This window comes from Elephantulus edwardii, unplaced genomic scaffold (assembly GCF_000299155.1).
Source record: "Elephantulus edwardii isolate Elephantulus edwardi_28Jun2011 unplaced genomic scaffold, EleEdw1.0 scaffold00047, whole genome shotgun sequence".
Lineage (NCBI taxonomy): Eukaryota > Metazoa > Chordata > Mammalia > Macroscelidea > Macroscelididae > Elephantulus > Elephantulus edwardii.
The window spans coordinates 10,602,398-10,623,982 of NW_006399797.1; the positions used below are offsets into that span (position 1 = coordinate 10,602,398).

Sequence of the window (21,585 nt, forward strand, 5' to 3'; positions counted from 1 at the left end):
TGTTCAGGATAAATATTTAATACCTTCAATTTGCTAGAGTACAGGAAACCTAATATTAATTAGGTACGATACAGTCAGCTTTAGGTACCTTCTCTTCATTTACAAATGTTGATTTTTCATAAATTGCTATTAACACTAGTCACAAATATTTTATGATATGAGTTTTACTCTTGATTTCAGAGAAATCTTAGTGCATAGATGTTCAGAAAAGGGCTCGTCAGTTTGGTCAGAATACAGAAGGCCCAATTGAAGAGGTAACCAGAGGCATAGGTCAGGGGAAGATGACACTGGGAATTGTCAGACAATTCTGGCCTATGGCTACATTTACAAGTATGATTCAGCTTCATTTCTCTGTTTCTAGGGTCAACTAAGTTCTTCTCTGGGATTCAAGGTGCTTTCTGAGGTTGCACATGAGTTCAGGCAGGTGACATTAAATAAAAATGAACTGCTATCTGTATAAGTGACATTTTAAAATGAATTGTCTAGATGATGAACTATTTTTTTTTTATTTCACTTTGCCAGGAAAACTAAAACTTTAATGCATCAGGAAATTCTTCTGTCAAAGCTGACCCAAAGATTAGAGGTTTAAAAATACTTGATTTTCCACATAAAGGAACTTTATTGTATCTCGTTATTGTGATTAGGTGCCATCAATCCTGTAAACAACAGATCCCCACCCCGTGCCATCCTCCTGGTCTCTGCCCTGCTCAAGCCTGTTGTAGTTACAATTAGAATTCTCTGAAGATGATCCTCTGAAATCTTTGTCTGACCTACATCTGGGACATTTTTATCTGTCTCAATGGACATATCATTTTGCTAAGGAGATAGAATATACCAGATTGGTATTCTATTGCACTTCCGATCTTTCTTGAGGCTAGCCGGATGGTGGGGAGCATTGAATAACAGTTAAGTCATTTAAACCTGTCTTGTCTTGTTAGTTGTTGTTTTGGGTCTTTGTTGGGTTTTTTTTTAAAGTAGTCAAAATTTATCTAGAAACCACATCGGATAGTACAAGGATGGAACTGTGAGTTTCACTGTCTGGATACTAAAGTTTTGTTATGAATCATTGCTGTATTGACCAGGAGAAAATGGTGACTGTAGAACACAGCCTGTTTTTTGCTATTATTGGTGTTTCCATTTAATCATCATATATGGCATCTTCTCTTTGTTTTAACAGGGAGCTCTGGTGGCTTAGTAGGTAAGGGGTTGCTCTGTTAACCCAGACTCAGGTGGTTCAAATCTGCCACAGAACTAAGTTGAGCAATCTCCTCTTCTACAGTTTATAGCCTCTGAAGAACCCACTCGAGAGTCAGCTATGTATGGTCAGTTCTGACTCGATGGCATTGAGTAGAATATTTAATTGAACTGGGAGCAGCACAGTTCAGAATGGTCCTTGGAAGCAGAGATGATGAGATTTCTCTCACATACTGAAGAAGGAAATCGTGCTTGTAAAGTCAGAGAGAGAGGAAGAGGGAGACCTCCAGTGTAAGAACTGGCACAGTGACTACAACGTGGGCTCAAGCATGGCACAGGTTACAAGGATGGCGTAGGACTGAGCAGTGTTTCATTCTGTTGTGAATAGACAGGGTGCCTATTAGTCAGAGCTGTCTTGATGGTACAACAATAACTAGTGCAGTCATTAGAGGCCCTAGTGGGATAATGATTAAAGTCCTTATTTCGTAACCAAATAATTGGTGATTCAGATCCGCCAGCTACTGTGCTAGGGGGGGAAGTGATAGTTGGTGCTCATAAAGATTTACGGTTGTAGAAATCCTGGGAGCCGTTCTACTCCATCTTATAGGGTAGCTCTGAGGCGGATCGACATATGGCAGTGAATTTGGGTTTTAGTGGGTTCGTGAAGTCAGAAGGATTCTTTGACCACTCTTTAGTAGGAAAGACCTGGTGATCTCTTCCCAGAAAGATTACAGCCTGAGAAATCCTGTGAATGGACTGTTCTACTCTGATCACATACAGGGTTTCTTGACGTGACAGCACACAGCACCACCAATAGTGCAGTCATGAGGCGATGGAGGTCCGTGGTAGATAGCTCACTTGCCTTCCGTGTGGGAGCACTTGGTTTGATTCTGGGCCAATGCACATGATGCCCAGCTGTTACCCTTTAGTCAGAGAAAACTTTCTTGGTGTTCTATGCTGATCAGGTTTCCACAGAGCTTCCAAACTCAGGCAGACTAGCTAGAGGGACTTGGCAAAGACTTGGCAATCTGTTCCAGAGAACTGGTCAACAAAACTCGTCTGGATCACACTGGTTCAGGCTCTGCTCCGTCACAGGGAGGCTGCACGATTGGGTGGCGTTTCCGTTAGCAGCGTACCTCAAGCTGCTGTGTGTTGGCCCCTGACTCCAGAGCAACTCCACTTGCTCAGAAAGAACCTGTGAAATCTGGCATTGTTGCTATTGGTGTTTTTGTTTTTTTTTTGAAAGAAGGTTATGTATTTGATACTTCTTTGTTTTTTTGGCATATTTTTTATTTTTATGCCTTTAATGATACTAGAAATATCTTCTGTATGTATTGACTATTGATACTTTCTTCTTTTTAATTCCTATTGATGTCTTTTTTATTATTTTGCTTATGAAGTTCGTATATATTGTGTTTCACAGTATTCTTCATTCATGTTGTGTTTCATATAATCATTCTCATGCATTATGTTTTATAAAATTAATCACCATTGGACCTTGCCCATCATTACCCTGCCTTTTTCCTGAATCCTTCCTATTTCCTACCCCCTTCCCTCCATTCCCTAAACTGTGGAACCCTGTGATTTTGTCCCTACCCATTCTCAGTGCTCTCCACCTTGAATTCCCATGTATGTTTTTATATATTTTTATTTTTTGCAGTCATTCATATGCACTGTGTGTCATGCAGGACAGGTACACTGCGTTTTATATAATCTTTCATTTACATTGGGTTTTCATGTAATTAATTACTATTAATCTGTGCTCTTTTTCACCCATCTTTCCAAGTTTGCATTGAATCTTTTTTATTCCCTCACTTTCATCTGCCCACTAGCCTCCCATCCTGGTAATTTCCCCCTCCTATTTCCCCTTTTGAACTTTTAGACAAATCTCTCTCAGTTATTCTTCTACTTTTGTAATAACGCTCTGATGCAGTATTTGTTCTTAAGGAAAATATGGACCATTTTACAAATTTGCAAGTCATCCTGACCCAGGGGCCATGCTAATCCTCTCTGTTATCATTACAATTTTAGCGTTTGTGCTGCCGAAGCGAGCACTGCTATTGATTTATCTGCGTGCTAAAGAAGTATAAAACACAAGCCACATTGCTGTGGAGGCAGAACCGACTCAGAGCTGACACTCCAGCAGGCTTTCAGAGTCTATAAGTTGTACTATAAAGTTATAAGAAATTACCCATCTTTCTCTTGCAGAGCAGCTGGTGGATTCAAACTGCATATACTTTGGGTTGGCAGCTCAGCTTCTACCCCCAAGCCACCATCTTAAACTTCAAAAGTGCACCTGTTTTGTTTGGTGCCTTAGCCTTGGTTTGCACATTTTTGTTGGTAAAGACAGGCTGTTTCATAGCAGCCACATGGGAGTTGATGGTAAATGTTTCCCGGGGTTGTTATTTTGCTAGCGTGTTTTTGTGTGTGTGTGTGTGTGTGTGTGTGTGTGTGTGTGTGTGCGCGCGCGCGCAACTGCATGATCTTTATAAAAACTTACTGGTGGAGCCAACTCCAGCAGATTTGCAAAAGCTGTGAATCCTTCAGAGCAGCCGGTGACTTTGAACCTTCTGCCTTTTGGGTTTACAGCACAACTCCTTACCCACTTGGCCACCACAGCTCTCTCTTAGTAGTTGTTGTGTAGCATAAAGTCAGAGCCAACTTACAGTAGACACTCAGTGGGCTTTCAGAGGGCGTAAATTTCCCTGCAGGAGATTGCCCATCTTTCTGCTGTGGAGCATCTGATGGATTTGAATCATGTATGTTTGCATTGATAGCACAATGCCTTACCATTAATCCACCAGAGCTACCTTCTTAGTGATAAAAGGGCAAAGTCTGATTTTCCTGTGCCATTGCAATGCTTATAAAAATATTAATTGGTTTAGAATAGAAAGAATATTAATAGTTTTCAAAATCTGACCTGAAATCAGGAGTGACTTTTCCCTCCTAATTACCAATCAATCCCAGCTCTTTTTGTGTCTTCATGTGAAACATATAAATGGTTTACTTTTAGCTCTTACTCATTTGATTTCCACTCCAGAAGCACTTTTGTGTGTGTGTGTGTGTGTGTGCGCGCGCGCACACACACACACACACACACACACACACACACACACACAGAGCTATTTTATTTTATGCAGGAATATCCCCCAGAAGAACAGACTCTTTATTGCCTTGAAATCAGATTTAATCTCCTTTCTACCACTTAAGAACATGGACAGGTCGCTTAACCTCCCATTTGAGAAACAGGGGAAGCTAATTGCTGTCCTACTTAACTAAGAGCTCTGAAATGACTGTGGAAACCTGCAGAATTGTGAGGGTTCCCTTTCAAGGGTATCATTTTATAATGTGGAAGAGTGGGAAGAAATTACACTTGCCATGCTACTAAATGTCATTTCTGTCAGACACTTTACATGCATGTTTGCTCCATTAATCCCTAGAGGCAGGCATCATGGTCTTCATTTCACCAAGGAGAAGACAGTGATTAGAGATATAAAGGGACATGTCTAAAGTTAAACACTCAGTCCAGCACTTGCATCTCACTCCAACTTAGATTCTAAGGTCTATTCTCACGATTACAAAGAACTATAAAATATCATCTAAGTATTTGCTAGAAACTAAACTTATATTCTCTCCAATGACCTGAAAGCTAGATTGGAAGGTAAATTTTCAGAAATCTCTGGGTGCGACTTGTTATAAGCTTATAAAAAAATTGAAAATGTCCACTGCAACTGATATGCACAGACTCTGGTGGTCCCCAAGTAAGCCATTGGGCTATGTTTTAGGGGATTATAATTCATCTAGAAGTTTCCTTCCTTGTAAAATGAAAGGCTTAGACTGCATTCTTTCCAAAGTCTTATCAAGCTTTAGAAGTCATAACAATAAGCAAGACAACAGGCACCTTTCCTCTGCTCGACAGGTAAATGTTGGGCACCTTCTGTGCACTGTCCCAGTCAAGAGAGATATTTATTAAATGAGATACTCTTTTATTTTTCCCTGCCTACCTCCCAACCCATTTAAAATTTGAGCTGTTTGAACTTCTTATGGAAAGAAATACTTGCATTTTCCACTTAACACTCTGATCTTCATAACTTTTTAAAAAACATAAAATTCAACCTAAAATTAGGAATCTACACTTTTTTAACTTAAGAAGTATGATTAAGACAATTAAGAAGGAAAACCAGACTTTTAGACTACATTTATGCTGCACAAACATTAGCATGTTAGTGATGTTAATAGTCTGAAATATCAGTTCTTGCAAATGCAGCATTCTTAACCTCTACATTCCCCTTCTGTGCGCTAAAATAAGCAATAAATACTTAGAACAAGTTAAGTCTCCATTATACGGGAGTTTGTAGCCCAGAACCAAATTTCACTCTGGCAGAGGAAAACGAAATGCACGCTTTTATAAGATTGCATATGTTGATATTAAAAACAAAACAAGCCCCCTGCATGTTTTGTTTGTCTTCTATTGAAAAATAATATCCTGAAGAGCATTAAACACAGGAAAAACTGTCCGAGCCAGTGTTTTCTGATATTTGCAGGTCCTGGATCTGTGATGGTTTACAAACGAAAACCTTGGCTTGTTCTGCAGCTTTTGTGGAGTTTGATTAGAATGATTAAATAATGTGGGTTTTAAAGAACAATGAAAACCTCCCAGCTCGCTGCCACACAGCACAGCTAATGTGTTTCTTCTAGATGTAGTCTCAGTAGAGGGTTTCAATTTACATGTAACACTGGCCTGAAGGACTGAGAGCAAGCTCGCTTTTAACAAGTTCAAGTGATAATCGTGCTATTTTGCCCTTTAGTTAATGGTGCGAATTTTATTTTTGAACCAGTTTTGCTGTAAACGAGCTGCTCCCTTAAAAGCCATTTTATTCACGGAGCTTGCTTTCTTGGAGGGATTTGCTTTCTCTGACTTTGAAACCCTTTTAGAAAACAACTTTCTCTCCAACAGGCTCAGATGGACTTAGATCCCATCAGAGCCCCAGAAACATTTCAGCTGTCTAGAAAGTGCCTGCTGCAGGACCCTTAGATTGCAGGCTCAGTGACTGCCTTCTCAGGCTGGCCCTCTCTCCAAACTTCCATTAAGAAGGATTTCTGTCTTGTTTGTGTCATTAACTTCCGGGTAAGTGGCAGTCTTACAGTTGCTCCCAAAGATTTAATCAGGTATTGCCTCACTATTAGACTCTTATAACTCACTGTGCACTGGCCATTGACTTTAAAGGTATTATTCTCCAGGTGACAGGAGAGTGTAATGGAATATTTCTTGAACCAATCCCACTATGAAGTTGGACTGATTTGTAGGAAAACCATAAGGATTATATATTGTTGGGGAGGAAAAGAACATTTATGGAGCATTTAACTTCTTCAGAACTTTGCAAGGTTCTGATCTCTTGTTCATAGGGTGGTTATAAGAACACTTGATGCCATCCAACAAGTTACTTCAGGCACTTCCCAGAACTTACATGACTCCTCATGAAGAAAAATCATGTCCACATTATCGATGAAACTGAGTCTTGGTTTTCAGGGACTCACTCACTCCTAAAGTCTCCTCGAGACAGTCCCTTTTTAAGAAGTGTGATTCACTGGCAAGCCTGGCTTTCACTGCATTTAATTCATTTCCCAGTGACTGAAGGTAAGACAATGCCACTGAGCCTGGATGATAAAGGAGCCATTCAAAAGTAATAAAACAGCTTTCAGGAAGCTCAAATCCGACAATTAGGCGGAGGCTCCAAAGGTCACCAGGTTTCTTCTTGTTCTGGGAAATTAGCTGAATCAGTGACAATTTTGGTTTCCTAAAATATTTTCTTCCTTGAAAATGCTTGTTATAAGGGCAGCATTCTTAGGAGGATGGAATAGTCTTTAGAGTCAAACTGAACTAATTTTAAGTTCCAGTTCTGCCACTTTCCAGATTTGTGTGTGATTTTGGGACAGCTAAGATTCATTTCCTAATTTATAATTCGACACAAAAATAGTGCCTCCTTTATAGGGACTCGGCAGCTCTGATGGCCTTGTCCATAGGGAATTGCACTGTAACCCAGAGGTGGTTCTTCTCTGGGGGTTTGAATGCACCAGCAGTTTGGCTGGAGAAAGAGGAACTGTCAACTTCCGTGCTTTTTACAACCTCTGAAAACACACTGGAGAGGGTCAGCTGTGAATTGGTTCTGGCTTAATAGAAATGTGTTTGAGTTTTTACAGGAAAGGCATCTTAAGTACACAGTGGTTAAATACACAGCTGCTAAGCAAAAGATTGACGGTTCAAGCCTATTAGTTGCTCATCCGGACAAAGCTGTGGCAGTTTGCATCTGTGGAAATCCTGTGTGACAGGTCTCCTCTGCTCTACTCTATCTAGTCATCCACAGTGAATGGGAATCGACTCCATGGCAATGGTTTGTTGTCATTTGCTTTTCACCTTACAGGACAGTGTAAGGATTAAACAGGATGGATGTGACGGACCTTGCCAAGTGCTTGCAGTAGTTATTGTAAATGCTCAATTAGTGTCTAATGAGCCTACCTGCTAACTGAAAGGCTGGTGATCCACTTAGAGGCACCTTGGGAGAAAGGCCTGGCAGCCTACTTCCAAAACCTCAGCCACTGGGAAGTCTGGAGCACAATTCTACTCTAATACTCATGGGGCTGCTCTGAGCCAATATTGGCTCAGTGGCAGCTGGTTACTGGTTATATTACAATTAAAGAGAGCTTGGGTAATACATAGGATGTTGTTGTTGTTGTTGTGTGCTGTCAAGTCGGAACCTACCCATGGCTTACCCTCCAGTGAGTTTTCAGATGCAGGCAGTTGCATGAGAGGAGAGAACTGATCTTCCAGCAGAGTAACGGGGGGATTCAAACTGCATGCCTCTGGGATTATAGCACAACTTCTTAACACTAGACCACCAGTGGTCCCCAATGCATATGATAAAAATGCCAAATCAGGACATTCTATTTGGTACAAAATCTTGCAGTTTATTTTATCCGTCCATATAGGGATAGCGGCCTAGTGGTAAGAAGCTGCACAGCAATCATGCAGGCACAATGTTCGAATCCACCAGCTACTCCAAGAGAGAAAGATGGGCAGTCTCCTCTTGTGCGATTAACTGCCTCTGAAAACATGTTGGAGGGTCTGCTGTGGGTCAGTTCCAACTCGATGGTTCACAACAACGTCCATATGGCAAAAAACTCTGGTGGCACGGTGAACTAAACAGTGAGTCACTAATTTAAAGGTTGGCAATTGAAACCTACCAGCTGCTACACATGAGAAATATGAAGCAGTCTGTTCCCATAAAGATTTACAGCTTCAGAAAGCCCATGGGATAGTTCTCCTTTGTTTTCTGTAAGATTGTTATGAGTTGGAACTGACTCAAAGTTAGTGGATTTGGATCAGTGACCTTGGCTGAGTTTGGATCTACCTGTCTATTGGTCTACCATCTATACTTTTATGAGGCAGATTGCAGAGACAGAGAGATTTTCATTTGGCAGTATGTGTTGTTCTTATGTACCATTCAGTTGCAATTGACTTAGAGTTGACTCTGGTGGATTTTTAGAGGCAGTAAAATCGCATGGGAGGAAATTTCCCATCTTCCTCTTGTGGACCAGCTGGTGGATTCAAACCACTTGCCTTTGAGTTGGCAGTGCAACTCCTAACCACTAAGTCTCCCAAGGCAGTGTATAGGATGCCAAATCATGGTATAGGATTTTAGTATCATGACACCAACTACATGCTGGCTGCTAACTCAGGTGACAAAAGTAAAGCATGAAGCAAGTTATCATAGTTCATGTTTCTTTCCCCCCCACCCCGATATGTAAGTAATAGCCTTTTATACACAGAGCAGCATGTGTGTGTAGTGCATAAGTGTTGGTGTGTGCTTGGTACTGGAGTAAAAGTGAAAAAACCAGAAACGATTAATTTGCAGTGTACAAATTTGATTCAAAAGTGGAAAAACAACTGTGAAATCAGAAAGCTGTATTTAAAGGAGTGGAGCCAAGTCAAGCTAGTGAAAAGTATATTCTTGTCAGGTCTGTGTTTTGTTTGAAATTATAATTAATAATGTAAACTTTTACTTGTTAATTGTTGTTAATGTGCCGGGAAGTATGCAACAGACTCATTGCTGATGCTCCAGTGAGTTTTCAGAGGCTGTACATTGCGGGGGAGGAGATTGCTAGTCTTTCTCTGGTTGAGCAACTGGTGAATCTGAACTGCTTGCCTTTGGATTGTCAGTATCACTCTTTACCACTAAATCTTTATTTCTTTTAGATACTCATTAATTTCTTAGGGAATTGATTTCTGTCACATTTTATTATTTTGCCCCCCTCTGCTTTAGGCCATTAGCATCTTTTTTTTGGTTGGTAAATTGACAGGTGATTGTTTTTGACAGTACACAGGAAACTAGCCCTGTAGAAGTGAGCAAATGTTTGTTGTTTTGAATTAGAATGCTTGTGTATGTCTAACACTTAGACATGCTTTAGAGTAGCAGTGTAAGTGAAAGTGCTTTGTAAATTGCCAAGCAATACCTCAGGGTTAATTTCGTCACTTTAGTTGAGACAGTGAAAGAAATCTTGTTCATTTAAGTAGCATTAATTTTTAAAAATACTCATTTGTGTAATTATGGATGGGAAGGAATGATTGTGTTAAATGATGGAAAAAAAGAAAAGCAAAATCTCTTTTTCATGCATTCCAAAGGAGTTAGCTGTCTTTAGAGCCAATGAGTTTATACCCCTTTACATTATGAAATGGGAGGGGAAAACCCCCCACAATGGGGATAAATAGTCTATTCAAAGATAAACCCAAAAGGAGGAAGAGGTTGTTAAAACAATCCTATCCTTCATCTGCAAACAGAACATTTTTGTTGAAATGTGTCCCTTGGTGCAGCATGTATGAATAATGTCATGTAGGAGCTATTTAACTTCCTTTTTCATTTTGCAGAAAGCAGAAGCCATTGGAGAAAAACGGCCAAGAGGCAGACCTAGGAAATGGGTGAGTAATAGAATACAGCTTTTGTTTCGTATCCTTTGGGTTTGTAAGGAAAAATTTGAGTTTAAAAAAAATTGTAATGGAACAAAAAGCTTTTAGTTCATCCATTACATGGACTTCTGGCTTCTGCTGGGAGCATCTTGTAAAGGGTTAAAAGGCAGGCGGTCGATTATCACCCCTTCTTGCCATTGACTCCAGGAGTTTACTCAACATTTTTCTTTCCTGGGAGTGACTCTGTTTTCTATCTCTTATCGACATGAAAAGAGTCTCCACTCTTCCTTCAAACAGGCTAACAATGAGATGACTTGTTCAGTGGGTTGAGTAACTAAGGTTAAAGGGTATTATAAAACCTTGGAAGTAGATTACAAATGGTGATAAAATTCAGATGAAATATGCATGAGATAACTTTTAAACCATTCTCTGCCCTGCCCCCCTCCCCCCATTTCCTCTATGACTTAGCTTTGAAAATGAGTTTTCTAGGTGGTTTCTGTTTTCTTCTTAACATTAGCTTTGTTAAAAAATAGGCCTTTGTTTTTCTAGTTTTTACCACTTCTCCACCTACTGACATCATTGACAACTGTATCCCTGCTAATGTACTGGGCTGTACAGACACAGGGATCTGAGATCCTTTGAAGCCAGAAATTGAGTAATAGCGTAAGAGCAGCCCTAATAGTATACCTTGTTTCTTTTCCTGCTACACTCACCATGATCTTCTGATCAGTTTCTGACACCTATAAAGGAGAAACCCATCTTAAAAAGAATATATCCACTTTCTCAAAAGCGTTGTCTGCCATGGTGTTCTTTGGCTGTCCTTTCCTCAGACCCCACGCTTATTCTTCATGCCCCACCTTTTCTGTTTTTTTCCCCCTGTGATTTTGCATTATATTTTCCTGTTAGTTTGCCATTCCTTCTTCCTCATGTTCAACATCATTTTCTATTTATACTTGGGTATTGCCTTTCGTTTAATTTATTCATCTTGTCTTTTTTCCCCTCTGCTCAACATAAGCTGGGATTAGATTTCTTAGTATAAGCAAATGGGAATGATCTTTAGATTAAAAGTATCTCCGTGTAATGGGTAAGGTCATGCGGTTCAACGAATGAGTTATCTATAAACCTACCCTCTAGATGGTGGTGATCTGGTATATGCTTGATTATCTTTAATGTTGAGGAACTCACTACTTCTTTTGGCTGTCTTTTTCATTCTAAGAAGGTTTGAAAATTAGAGAATTTTTCCCTCCAACCTCCTATAGTTTCCATTCACTGTCCCTATGAGTGTCTGTCTTAGGCTAGGCATCAAGTTGCATTTTGACTCATAGCAACCCATTGCACTAAATAAAAATCATATGCACTTGGTTTGACTTACCTCCAAATTCTTAATGTCACTTTTAGGAATGGATTTTATTCAGAATCCAAGGAATACTTACTTGTACAAAGTTTCTGAAGACATGCATATCATTTAATTGTTTTTTATTTTTTTAATTTTTATTGTGGCAGATGTAAATATAGACGTGGCAAGTTGTCATTGCAGCATTCTTCACATGTGCACCTCGGGGACGTTTGTGATATTCATCATGTTCACCCATCCTCCTCTTCATCATCCTTAACAGCCGCTCAGTGTCCCTGAAGCAATGCGTCCTCTTTTTCCTCCTTCCTCCTCCACCCCCTGAATCTACTAATACATTTTAGTTTCTATATACTCATCTACTTTTTATATTCCATCTAAGTTGGATCTTGAAATATTTTTCCTTTTTTTTCTGTGACTCATTTTACTGAAAATAATGTTTTCAAGTTTTATTCACACTATGACATGTATCAGAACTTTATGTATGACTAATTTATATCCTATTGTGTATATGAATATATGAATGTATGATGTTGTGTATTGTCAAGGTGAAATCAACCCATAGCTGACTCTCCAGCGGGTTTTCAGAGGCAGTGAATTGCATGGGAGGAGACTGACAATTCTTTTCTCACAGATCAGCAGGTGGATTAAAGCTGCCTGCCTTTGGGAAAGCAGCACAGCTTCTTGCCACTAGGTCACTAGAGTGTGTTGTGTGCGTGTGTGTGTGTGTATATATATATCTATCTCTGTCTCTATCTCTATATATCTCTATCTATCTATCTATGTATCTATGTATCTATCTATCTATCTATCTATTTATCTATCTATCTTTAGAGAGAGAGAAATAAATAACTTGTTCATGCATTCATCCTTTGGTGGATTGGGCTTGCTGTTGAGTAATCATAAATAATGATGTAAACTCTGGCATACTAGGCTCGTGGTATAGAAAGATTTATCAGGTAATAACAAAAGAAGCGAAGAGTAAGGAAACAAAGGTGTTGTTATAATTTGATATAATTAATGAATATTACCAAAGTTTAGTTAGTATCAGTCTAATGTATAGATTTAAATATAAAAATATATATTGTTATTGATTGCCTTCGAGTCGAGCATGACTCATAATGACTCTATGAACAAAAGACCTGGAGCCCCTCTACAACTATCAACATTTATCAAAGTTCATAGAGTTTCCAAAGGCATGTTATTTAGGAAGTGGATGCAACTCCTGCTTCCAAACTTGTCATAGTATGTTATTATTGTTATGTGGCATTGAGTCACCTGTGATGTATAGCGACCCTCTGTACAGCAGCTCTGAACCCTTCCCTGTCCTGAGCCAGTCTCGCAAATTCTGACACACCAACCCCCGTTGCCCCAGTTACTGTATCAATCTATCTCATCCGCATCTACTTCTTCTGCGCTTTCTGAGCGCAGAAACCACCCTTCTGAGTGTGATATCCTTCTCTAAGGACCAATCTCTCCTAGCTATGTGCCCAAAGTGAGGCAGATACAAATATATATAGGCACATACATATATTATGGTTGTTGTTGGACGCCATTGAGTAGATTCTAGTTCATAGTGACCCCTTGTGAAGTTGCAGCCACAATTATAATTGTGCAAAGCAATTAAAGGATCTCTCTAGCCAGCTAGATAAATAGATATGTTCATTTTCCATAATGGGTTTTTGCTCATTCTTGGGGATCTGAACTCCAAACATTGATGCTTATGCTGGGTGAGAATTCCATCTGAGACTTCTACCACAGAAACCCTTGCCTTCTGGAAATAGCTGATTGATTCTCATGGGCTCTAATTTTTATTGGCTGTGAGAATAGAAAGTGTTGTGTGGTGTATTGTTACATTCCCCTGACTCAGTCCCCAAAGAAGAGTTGTTCTGTTTAGAAGAGGAAATAGAAGGAAATTGTAAATATATTTTTTTAGACAGCATGCTTCCTCTTTGCTTGTATATCTTCTGTTGGGTAGAGTATGCAGCCAGTTGTAGCAAGACTTTGAATTCAGTAGCATTCTTTATTGGAAAGCTTATACTAAAGAAATAAATTACTGTATTTTCCATAGGAAATGGGCTTGTACTTTATAGTAAGTTCAATTCTTTCCAGCAGTGTCATTCACTAGTTTTCCTTGAGTTAGGGGTGTATTTTTTAACTCTTTGTATTTCCTGGGCAGGCAGTTTGCAATTTCAATTAACTTTGCTTGTGTGTAATTTCTTAAAATTATTTTTTTTAAAGCTGAATCTTACTGTTTCATGGAAAAAGTCTGACAACAAATTATCTACAGTATAATTCTCCTATTTGTTATGCCTGGGCTTATTAATTAGTATGCTATCCAAAAGTATTCTAGGTGTAGGAGAGTAATTTATATCCTTTGTTTTCGGAGGAAATGGAGAATTGGCTAATTGGTGTATCAGTGACTGTTAACTAGATTTTAGTTATAAGAGTTTCTACTATTGTCTTTCCTTTTTTTCGCTTGCTGTCAATTTGAATTAGATTTAAGACTTTATTTTGATAAGCTAACCTGGAACTTTCCTTGTGTGTGTGTGTGTGTGTGTGTGTGTATGTGTGTGTTCGTGGAAAAGGATAAAAGACAAAAATTCCTAAAAGAAATTAAAAAGCCACATACTAAAAACATTATAATCTAGTTGGAACCTGGTCAAGGCTGATCCTCCAGTGCATTTTTGAAAGGTGTTCATTGCAAGGGAGAATATTGCCCATTTTTCTCCTGTGGAACTGGTGGATTGTAATTGCCAGAGAGGGGCCACCTTTGGATTAGCAGCTGAGAGAGAGAGAGAGAGAGAAAGAGAGATAAAGGAGGTAAGGTCTAAGTGAGACCCGATTTTTCTCTTCTACTTATGAGACTGTGGTGGGTGGTGCAAATAGATAACACACCTTGTTTCTAACTGGACTGTTCAAAGCTATCAACAGCATTCCTTAGAAGGAAAGACCTGGAAAGCTGCTTCCAAAATATCAATTATTGAAAACACTATGGAGCACACATGAGTCAGAGTTGACTCAGCAGCTAGTTTGGACTTTGGGCTTTTAAAATAGCTATGAGCTCACTTCTGAGTTCAGATGACATGACTTCCAGTTCTAGCCTTAATACTTGACTACCTATGAAACCTGGAATGAATTCTATAACTTTTCAAGGGTTCAATTCCTCATTACTTCATCTGTGAAAACTCCATTAAAACAGTACATTTTCCGGAGGACTGCTATGAGAACTGGGATAATAACATCCAAAGGGCTCAACAGAGAATTTAGGGTGGGGCAAGTACAGATAAATGATAGAAATTATGATTAGTTACAGTGTACACTTCATGTCTATGTTAGAGATGATTTAAACTCAGGTTATTCATTGCTACCGTTACACATAGAGTGAGGTGATTGAGCTGTATGTCAGAGTAACGAAGCACCCTTGGTGATATCATTATTATCTATAACATGCCCATGTTGAATATTATTTAGAATGTACTTTAATATTGTTTAGAGGTACTAATCCCCTTAAGTTCCTAAAGAAGCTTCCGTTTATCAGCCTTTCCTCCGGATATACATATTTGTTGCCATGAATTGTTCATCTTCCTGAAAGCTAGTCTTTCCTTCATTCCGTGGGTGTTTCCAGAACCTCTGTACCTAAAGAATTCTGTAACTGGAGGATTCTGTTCCATGAGTTAGTCCTCTGTCATTTCAAACGAGACCTCGGATATTTAGACCTCTCAGGTTTGCTGAAGGAGCCCCTTATTTAATAGATTTTGTGATGGAGAGTTCCTGCTCTGGAGAGTGGAGCCTACGCCTCAAGAATACCGTCAAATACCATCAAAAGCACCATCCTCATTAATCAGATGCTTCATCCTGATGTTGCTTAGTGAAGTAACGAGTACTTCTGGAAAAAAAAAGCAACCAGGACCAAAGGCTAAAAAGCACAAATTGGTCGGAGCAAGGGATGCTTCTCCGTGTTTTGCTTTTAGTGTATTTTTTGTGAGAGAGAAAAGAAATGAACAGAAGGAAAATGCTTCCCGATAGAAATTGATAACTTTTGAAGGAAAAAGAAATTATTTTAGAGCCATCAATCCAAAGCCATTTCTGTCAAATTAATTTCAATTCATTGTCATCCTGTAAAATAGATTGTTTTTGTTGTGCACCATAGAGTCAGAACTGACTCATAGCTGACCCCCCTGGCAGGGTCTAAAAACCTCTAAAAAGGCAGTTAATTGCAGATGGTGACCTCAAACTGTGTGCCTTTGAGATTGCAGACTGGCTTACTTGCCACTAAGGCACCAGAGCTCAGAACTACCCTTACAGGATTTCCAGACAGAAATAGACTGCTCCATCTTTCTCTTTAGGATGAGGTGGATTTGAACTACCGACGTTTCGGTTAGCAACGAATAGCTTTAGCCCCTATGACTCCCTGGCACCTTGCAGATGCTTACATTGACCTACTACCAGATGCTGATGTTTTACTTCCATGATCACTAGACAATTGCTGACACACCCCAGCTGTTTTCTCAGACTGCTATTTCTCTTTTATTTGGTAACGGGGTGAATGCAGTAAGCCCATATAAAATGATGCCATTTCTATTCCATCTCTTGGGGTGCATTTGCCTTTCTTTTATTAAAGAGTTTGTGACAAACCTGAAAGTGACATATTTCTTTGTTTGTCAAACACGTGAGGATTCTTAATAGGCAGCAGAGCTTTTTTGTTTTTCCAAGTTTGTAGAAATCTAGCAACTTAAGTAGTGATTTGTATACCAAGGGAAAGAAAACAAATAAGCGTAAATCTACTGCAACAAGTTTGATGGAAATCCTGTGGGTTCTTTCTGTAGGTTTCAAACTTCCACGTGCTAAGAGACCTAGACACTTAATTTTGAAGTTAGACTTTAGGCCTTCACTGTCCTTACTTTTCCCTCCAGATGTTCTTTACTTGGGTTGTGTTTGTTTGTGTTTTTTGTTGTTTGTTTGTTTTTGTGGGGGTTTTTTTGTGTTGTTTTTTTTTTTTAACCTTTGGCCATTTATAATTTAACAATTGCCTTGTTTAAAGTGACATATAGCTTCAATGTTTAGAAAAAGGCCCACTAATGCATATTTCAGATAATTGTAACATTTACTGGAGGCAAAAGGAATGACATTGATACAACATGAAAAACTGTCTGCCAATGGAGTGTGTGAAGGTGAAACCATTTCCTTTAAATACATGTCCTGATAATATGTTTTTAGAAATGAAATAGGATTGACTCCCTTTAAGGCATGTAGATTTTTTAATATATGCAGTGCTCTGTCTAATGCATGTACTGGACTTAGAATTGTTAACTGCTATTTCTTGAGAGCATTTTCTGCTTTGTAATATTTTATAAGAAAAACAAAATGCTTTCCAAGCCCAAACAGAACTCTGGGGGATAGCTTATTATTATTTTTTTTAATTTTAGCAGTTTATTGCAAATTATTATTTAAAAATAGCAGGATTATACACGGAAACGTTAGTAAATTGTGGTTGAAATGCAAGAGCTATGTTTAGTCATTAATGTTTTAATTAAAAATTAGTCTTTTATTTGCTTTAATATTGAAATACTGTTTGTCGTTATTGTGTTAAGTGATACCTTTAACAAAGAGATTGATAATTTGCCCAGTAGAGCCTAGTTAAGTTTGACATGGCCAAACGCTGTTGGATACTAACGATTCAAGACTTTATCGTCCACTACAGCAGTGGTGCCACAATAATCATGTGGTCTTTTAAGACTGTAATTATGAAAGCTCATGTTTCCCATTCATGGTCAAGTAGCAGATTCTAGACAGGAGATAATTCAGACATTTTCCTGCCTGGTATCATCAGATCACTGGAATCCTGGCCTCAGGTGAAAGATGAGCAGTCTCCTCGCACACAGTTTATAGCTTCCAAAAACCCACTGAAGGAGCAACTCTGAGTCAGTTCCTATTCAACAGCACTGAGCTTAGAGGGTTAAGAGATATGCAACAATTACACTCTACTTAAAGAGAACCTTTCATTCTCTTTTAAAGACAAATTCTGTCTAAAGTCAGTAAATTCTTTCAAGTCTTTTTTTTCACACAAATAAGTAACTTAAAAAAATCATATTCAATCCAGTGGGATTTAATCAAGCTCACCCTTTTCATTCTCTTTTAAAGATTTTGTTTAAAGTCAATAAATTCTTTATTTTAGAGTATTTTTTTTCCACACAAATAAATCATTAAAAAAAATTAAATTTCAATCCAGTGGGATTTAATCAAGCCCACCCTTTTAGTTCTCCTTTAAAGACAGATTTAAGATTTTGCTTAAAGTCTGTAAATTCTTTATTTTAAAGTATTTTTTTCTACACAAATAATATATATTTTTTAAAAAAATGAAATTTCAATCCAGTGATATTTAATCAAGCTTGCTTCCTCTATTCCAAACTGAAATAGAACTTGAATTCCAACTCATTGCCATTGAGTCAGAACTGACTCACAGCTTAGCCTCCGGAGGAGTTCCGGTGACTCTCAATCACACAGGAGGAGACTGCCCATCTTTCTTCTCTCAACTGCTGATGGTTTCAAACTGCCAAAGAGGCACCACTTTTGGGTTAGCAGGGAAGCTCCCTCTGGAGTGGACGAGCAGAGCTCCCTAAAATAGGGGCCTCCGCATTCTGATGCACTGAATCCTTTTGGACAGATCACACGTTCTCATCTAAATACCTGATCTGAGCATTCTGTCCATAACTAATGGCAATCAAGCATTTAAGATTGGAAAACAGAAAAAATTGTATGGCTTTAATCAGTTCCCTTATCCAAGGCCTGATTATTGAGCGTGTAGATGATCCAGCTCTTAGCTGTCTTCTTGTTTTGCTTCCTGATGCCCCCATGCTGTCTACCCTGTGTCCATTCCACTGCTCTTTAGGGTTTCCATCAGATGGTGGGCAGGGTTGGGAAGGCAGGGTCAGCAGCACTGGTAATTAACCAATACTTATTGAGTAATTTTTAATGATTCAGAAGCTATTTTCGTTCCTGGGAACATGGTGAGGAAAAGGCAAAGGAGGCTGGGAGTAATGGCGGACAAAGTTTTCAGATTACCTGTCCATTTGATGCACTCAAATTATATCCCCAAATCCTGTCCTCAGGAATCATTAACTACGTATACAATTAAACAGAAGTTTAGTCTTCATTAATTGTTTATTGATTCTTTTGAGAAGTGTGTGTTTAGAAGTTAATGAATGAAAAAGTATTGAGGTGGATTGATTCAGTGACTGGGGTAATCAGGATGGGTGTGTCAGAGACAGTGCGATTGGCACAGGACAGAGCAGTGTTTAGGGCTGTTGTACATAGAGTTGCTATGAGTCGCAAGTAACTCGACGACACATAACAACAACAACAACATATATATGGTTTATTGTTTGTGTTTTTTGAAAAAGTCTTTTTAAAGATGTTGTTAAGAGGGGCTATTCCTCAGAGAAGGAGATGATGCTCAGAAAGACAGAGGATCAGCGAAGGAGAGGAAGACCCTGAACCAAGTGTATTGACACAGTGACTGCAGCAATGGGCTCTGATGTGGTGGGAAGTGTGAGAAACAGGGTAGGGCAGGGTTCAGATCTGTTATTCATAGGGTTGCTGTGGGTTGCACTCGACTCGACAGCACCTAACAACAATGACGACATACTAAACAAAGATTTCTTTTTTCTACTTTCTCAGTTTTGAGGAGTAGGTAAAATCTATTATTGTTAACAAGTTTTGCTCTTGTCCAAATTCAGGAGTATTACACTAACTATTTTTTCATTAGATGCAAGTTCTGGAATGATCTCTTTTTACATTTAGGCAAAGGTAGATTGTTTTATGTTGCTAAGAGATCCTGTTTGAATGATAAAAAGGCCACATCTATAATTCTGTATGACCAAGGTAACCCAGGCTGTCACTTTATGCTTGGTTTCAAAGTAAATTCAAAACATTCATGTTGAGTGCTTCTGAGAACATAATGTTATGCAGGCTTATCGTGGAAGAAAGACAATTATTATATGGACAAAGATTTTTTTAAAGACTTTTTTTCATAATTTGTTTGCTTATTTCTTGTTCATTGTTACTGTTGTCGGGTGCTATTTTATTGATTTGAACTTATTGACAAAATGAAATCCCCCACGGGATTTTCTAGGCTGTGATTTTTATAAAAAGAGCCTTGATGGCATAGTGGTTAAGCACTCAAGCTGCTAACCAGAAGGCCAGTGCCTCAAATCCACTAGCAACTTCAAGAGAAAAAGATATGGCAGTGCCCTTTAAAAAAGATTCTTGTTAGGTGCTATCAAACTAGTTCTGACTTATAGCAATCCTGTATATGCCAAAATGAAATACTGCCTAGTCCTGTACTGTCCCTGTATCTACATTGGAGTCCATTTTTGCAGCTACTATTTGAATCCATCTGAAGAGTTTTTCCTTATTTGCACTGGCTCTCTACTTTGCCAAGCATAATGCCCTTCTGAATGCATGTCCCAAGATCTCTCGCCATCCTCATTTCAAAGGAGTGCTCTGGCTACAGTTCTAAGATCTGTTCTCTTTTCCTGATAGTTCATGATAGATTTCTTTTTCTTCGCCAACACTGTAATTCAAATATCAAGTATCAGTTCTTTGGTTTTCCTTATCCATTGTCTAGCTTTTCCATGTAAATAAAGTGATTGAAGATATCTGAATTGAGTCAAGCACGCTTTAGTCCTCAAAAATGACAAGATAGTATTATTATTAAATTATCATATGTAGATTCTAAAAAAGGGGGGGAAGAATCAAAAAGTCTATAATTCCATTGAACCATCACCTCAACAAGTATAGACTTTAATTTTTCTTTTTCCCTGCTGAATTTAACTTAATAACTATTTTGAAAATGATTATGAGTTCTGGTGGCCTAGTGGTGTGGAGCTGCCACTGTCAGCCCGAAGGCGTGCAGTTTGAATCCACCAGCCGCTCTGCAGGAGAAGGTTGGGCGTGAAAACTACTGTCTCTGGAAACCTGCTGTAAGACCAGCTATGAGGTGGTTCCAACTCAGTGGCACATAACAATAACAATTGGTTAAAGAAGCTTAATTGTTACTGTAGTATTTCTGAATGAGCGCTTTGAGGATAGAAAGTGTATTATCATTGTCACCCAGGCACTTAGGACTCGGGACAGAAGAAGTAGAATTATTACAAATTCAAACTGTGTGACTCCAGGAGTAAGTTTATCAAGGCACATTGCTCCATATCCATAGCCCCAGTTTTCTTGTAAATAACATAGTAATAATAGTTCTCCTTTCATAGGATTATTTTGTGAGAATCAAGTGAGAAACCATCAAAGAAATTAATTCAGCAGGTAGCAAGAGCTCAATAGAGAATGTAATTGATGTTAGTACAGTTTTAGGTTCATCACACAGGGCTTGATAAATGTGAGGTGAATAGAATGACAGTATTTCTTACTGTGTGTAAAGCATGATGTTTCTTTTTTTTTTTTTAGTGATGGATGTAGGTTTGAATTGCATGCCTTGTTTTTTACTTTTTTTTTTTTTTAAACTGATTTGACTTTCCAAACAAGCTGTTCTAGTGTTAAAGGTACAATTTTTGGCATAAAAACAGAGTTTGCAATAGTTTTCCAGTACCAGTATATACCTTTCTACTCTAGATATAAGCTATTTAGCTCACATCACCTCCTTAAACCAGTCCAGACTTTTTGTTTTGCCTCACATTCACGTTTCCATTTTCTCACCCTTGGAAATGACATTCTGTTTTTCAGAGAAGACACTGTACCTTAAAGACTTTTGGTCACAACTTCAGATCATCAGAAAAAAACAAAAGAGAGCTTTGTTGGGGAAAAACCTCACAAGATTATTTACTGAGTTAGTTTCTAATTTTTTCCCAATAAAACTTGTTTTAATTCCCTACTTGCATTTCATTTCATTTCCTTTACTTTTCTATTTTAGTACTAAAATTAAAATAAAGAGGAAGATCAGTTAGTAACTATATTTGTTTCTTTGACATATTTTGAGGATTTTTGAAAGTCATTACATGACCTATTAAAGCAGTACAACTAGAGATTTTTATTGGGAGAAACCCTCTAATATCCTACTTTTATGTCA

General features: G+C 38.5%; 1 protein-coding gene across 1 annotated transcript in view; it reads left to right on the top strand.

Moving 5' to 3' along the window:
- Positions 1-21,585, top strand: part of HMGA2 (high mobility group AT-hook 2) — a 177,588-nt gene that overhangs the window by 6,620 nt on the left and 149,383 nt on the right. The window contains exon 3 of the mRNA XM_006886063.1: positions 10,118-10,168. Coding sequence (XP_006886125.1) covers positions 10,118-10,168 — 51 coding nt within the window. The remainder of the gene's footprint in view (positions 1-10,117; positions 10,169-21,585) is intronic.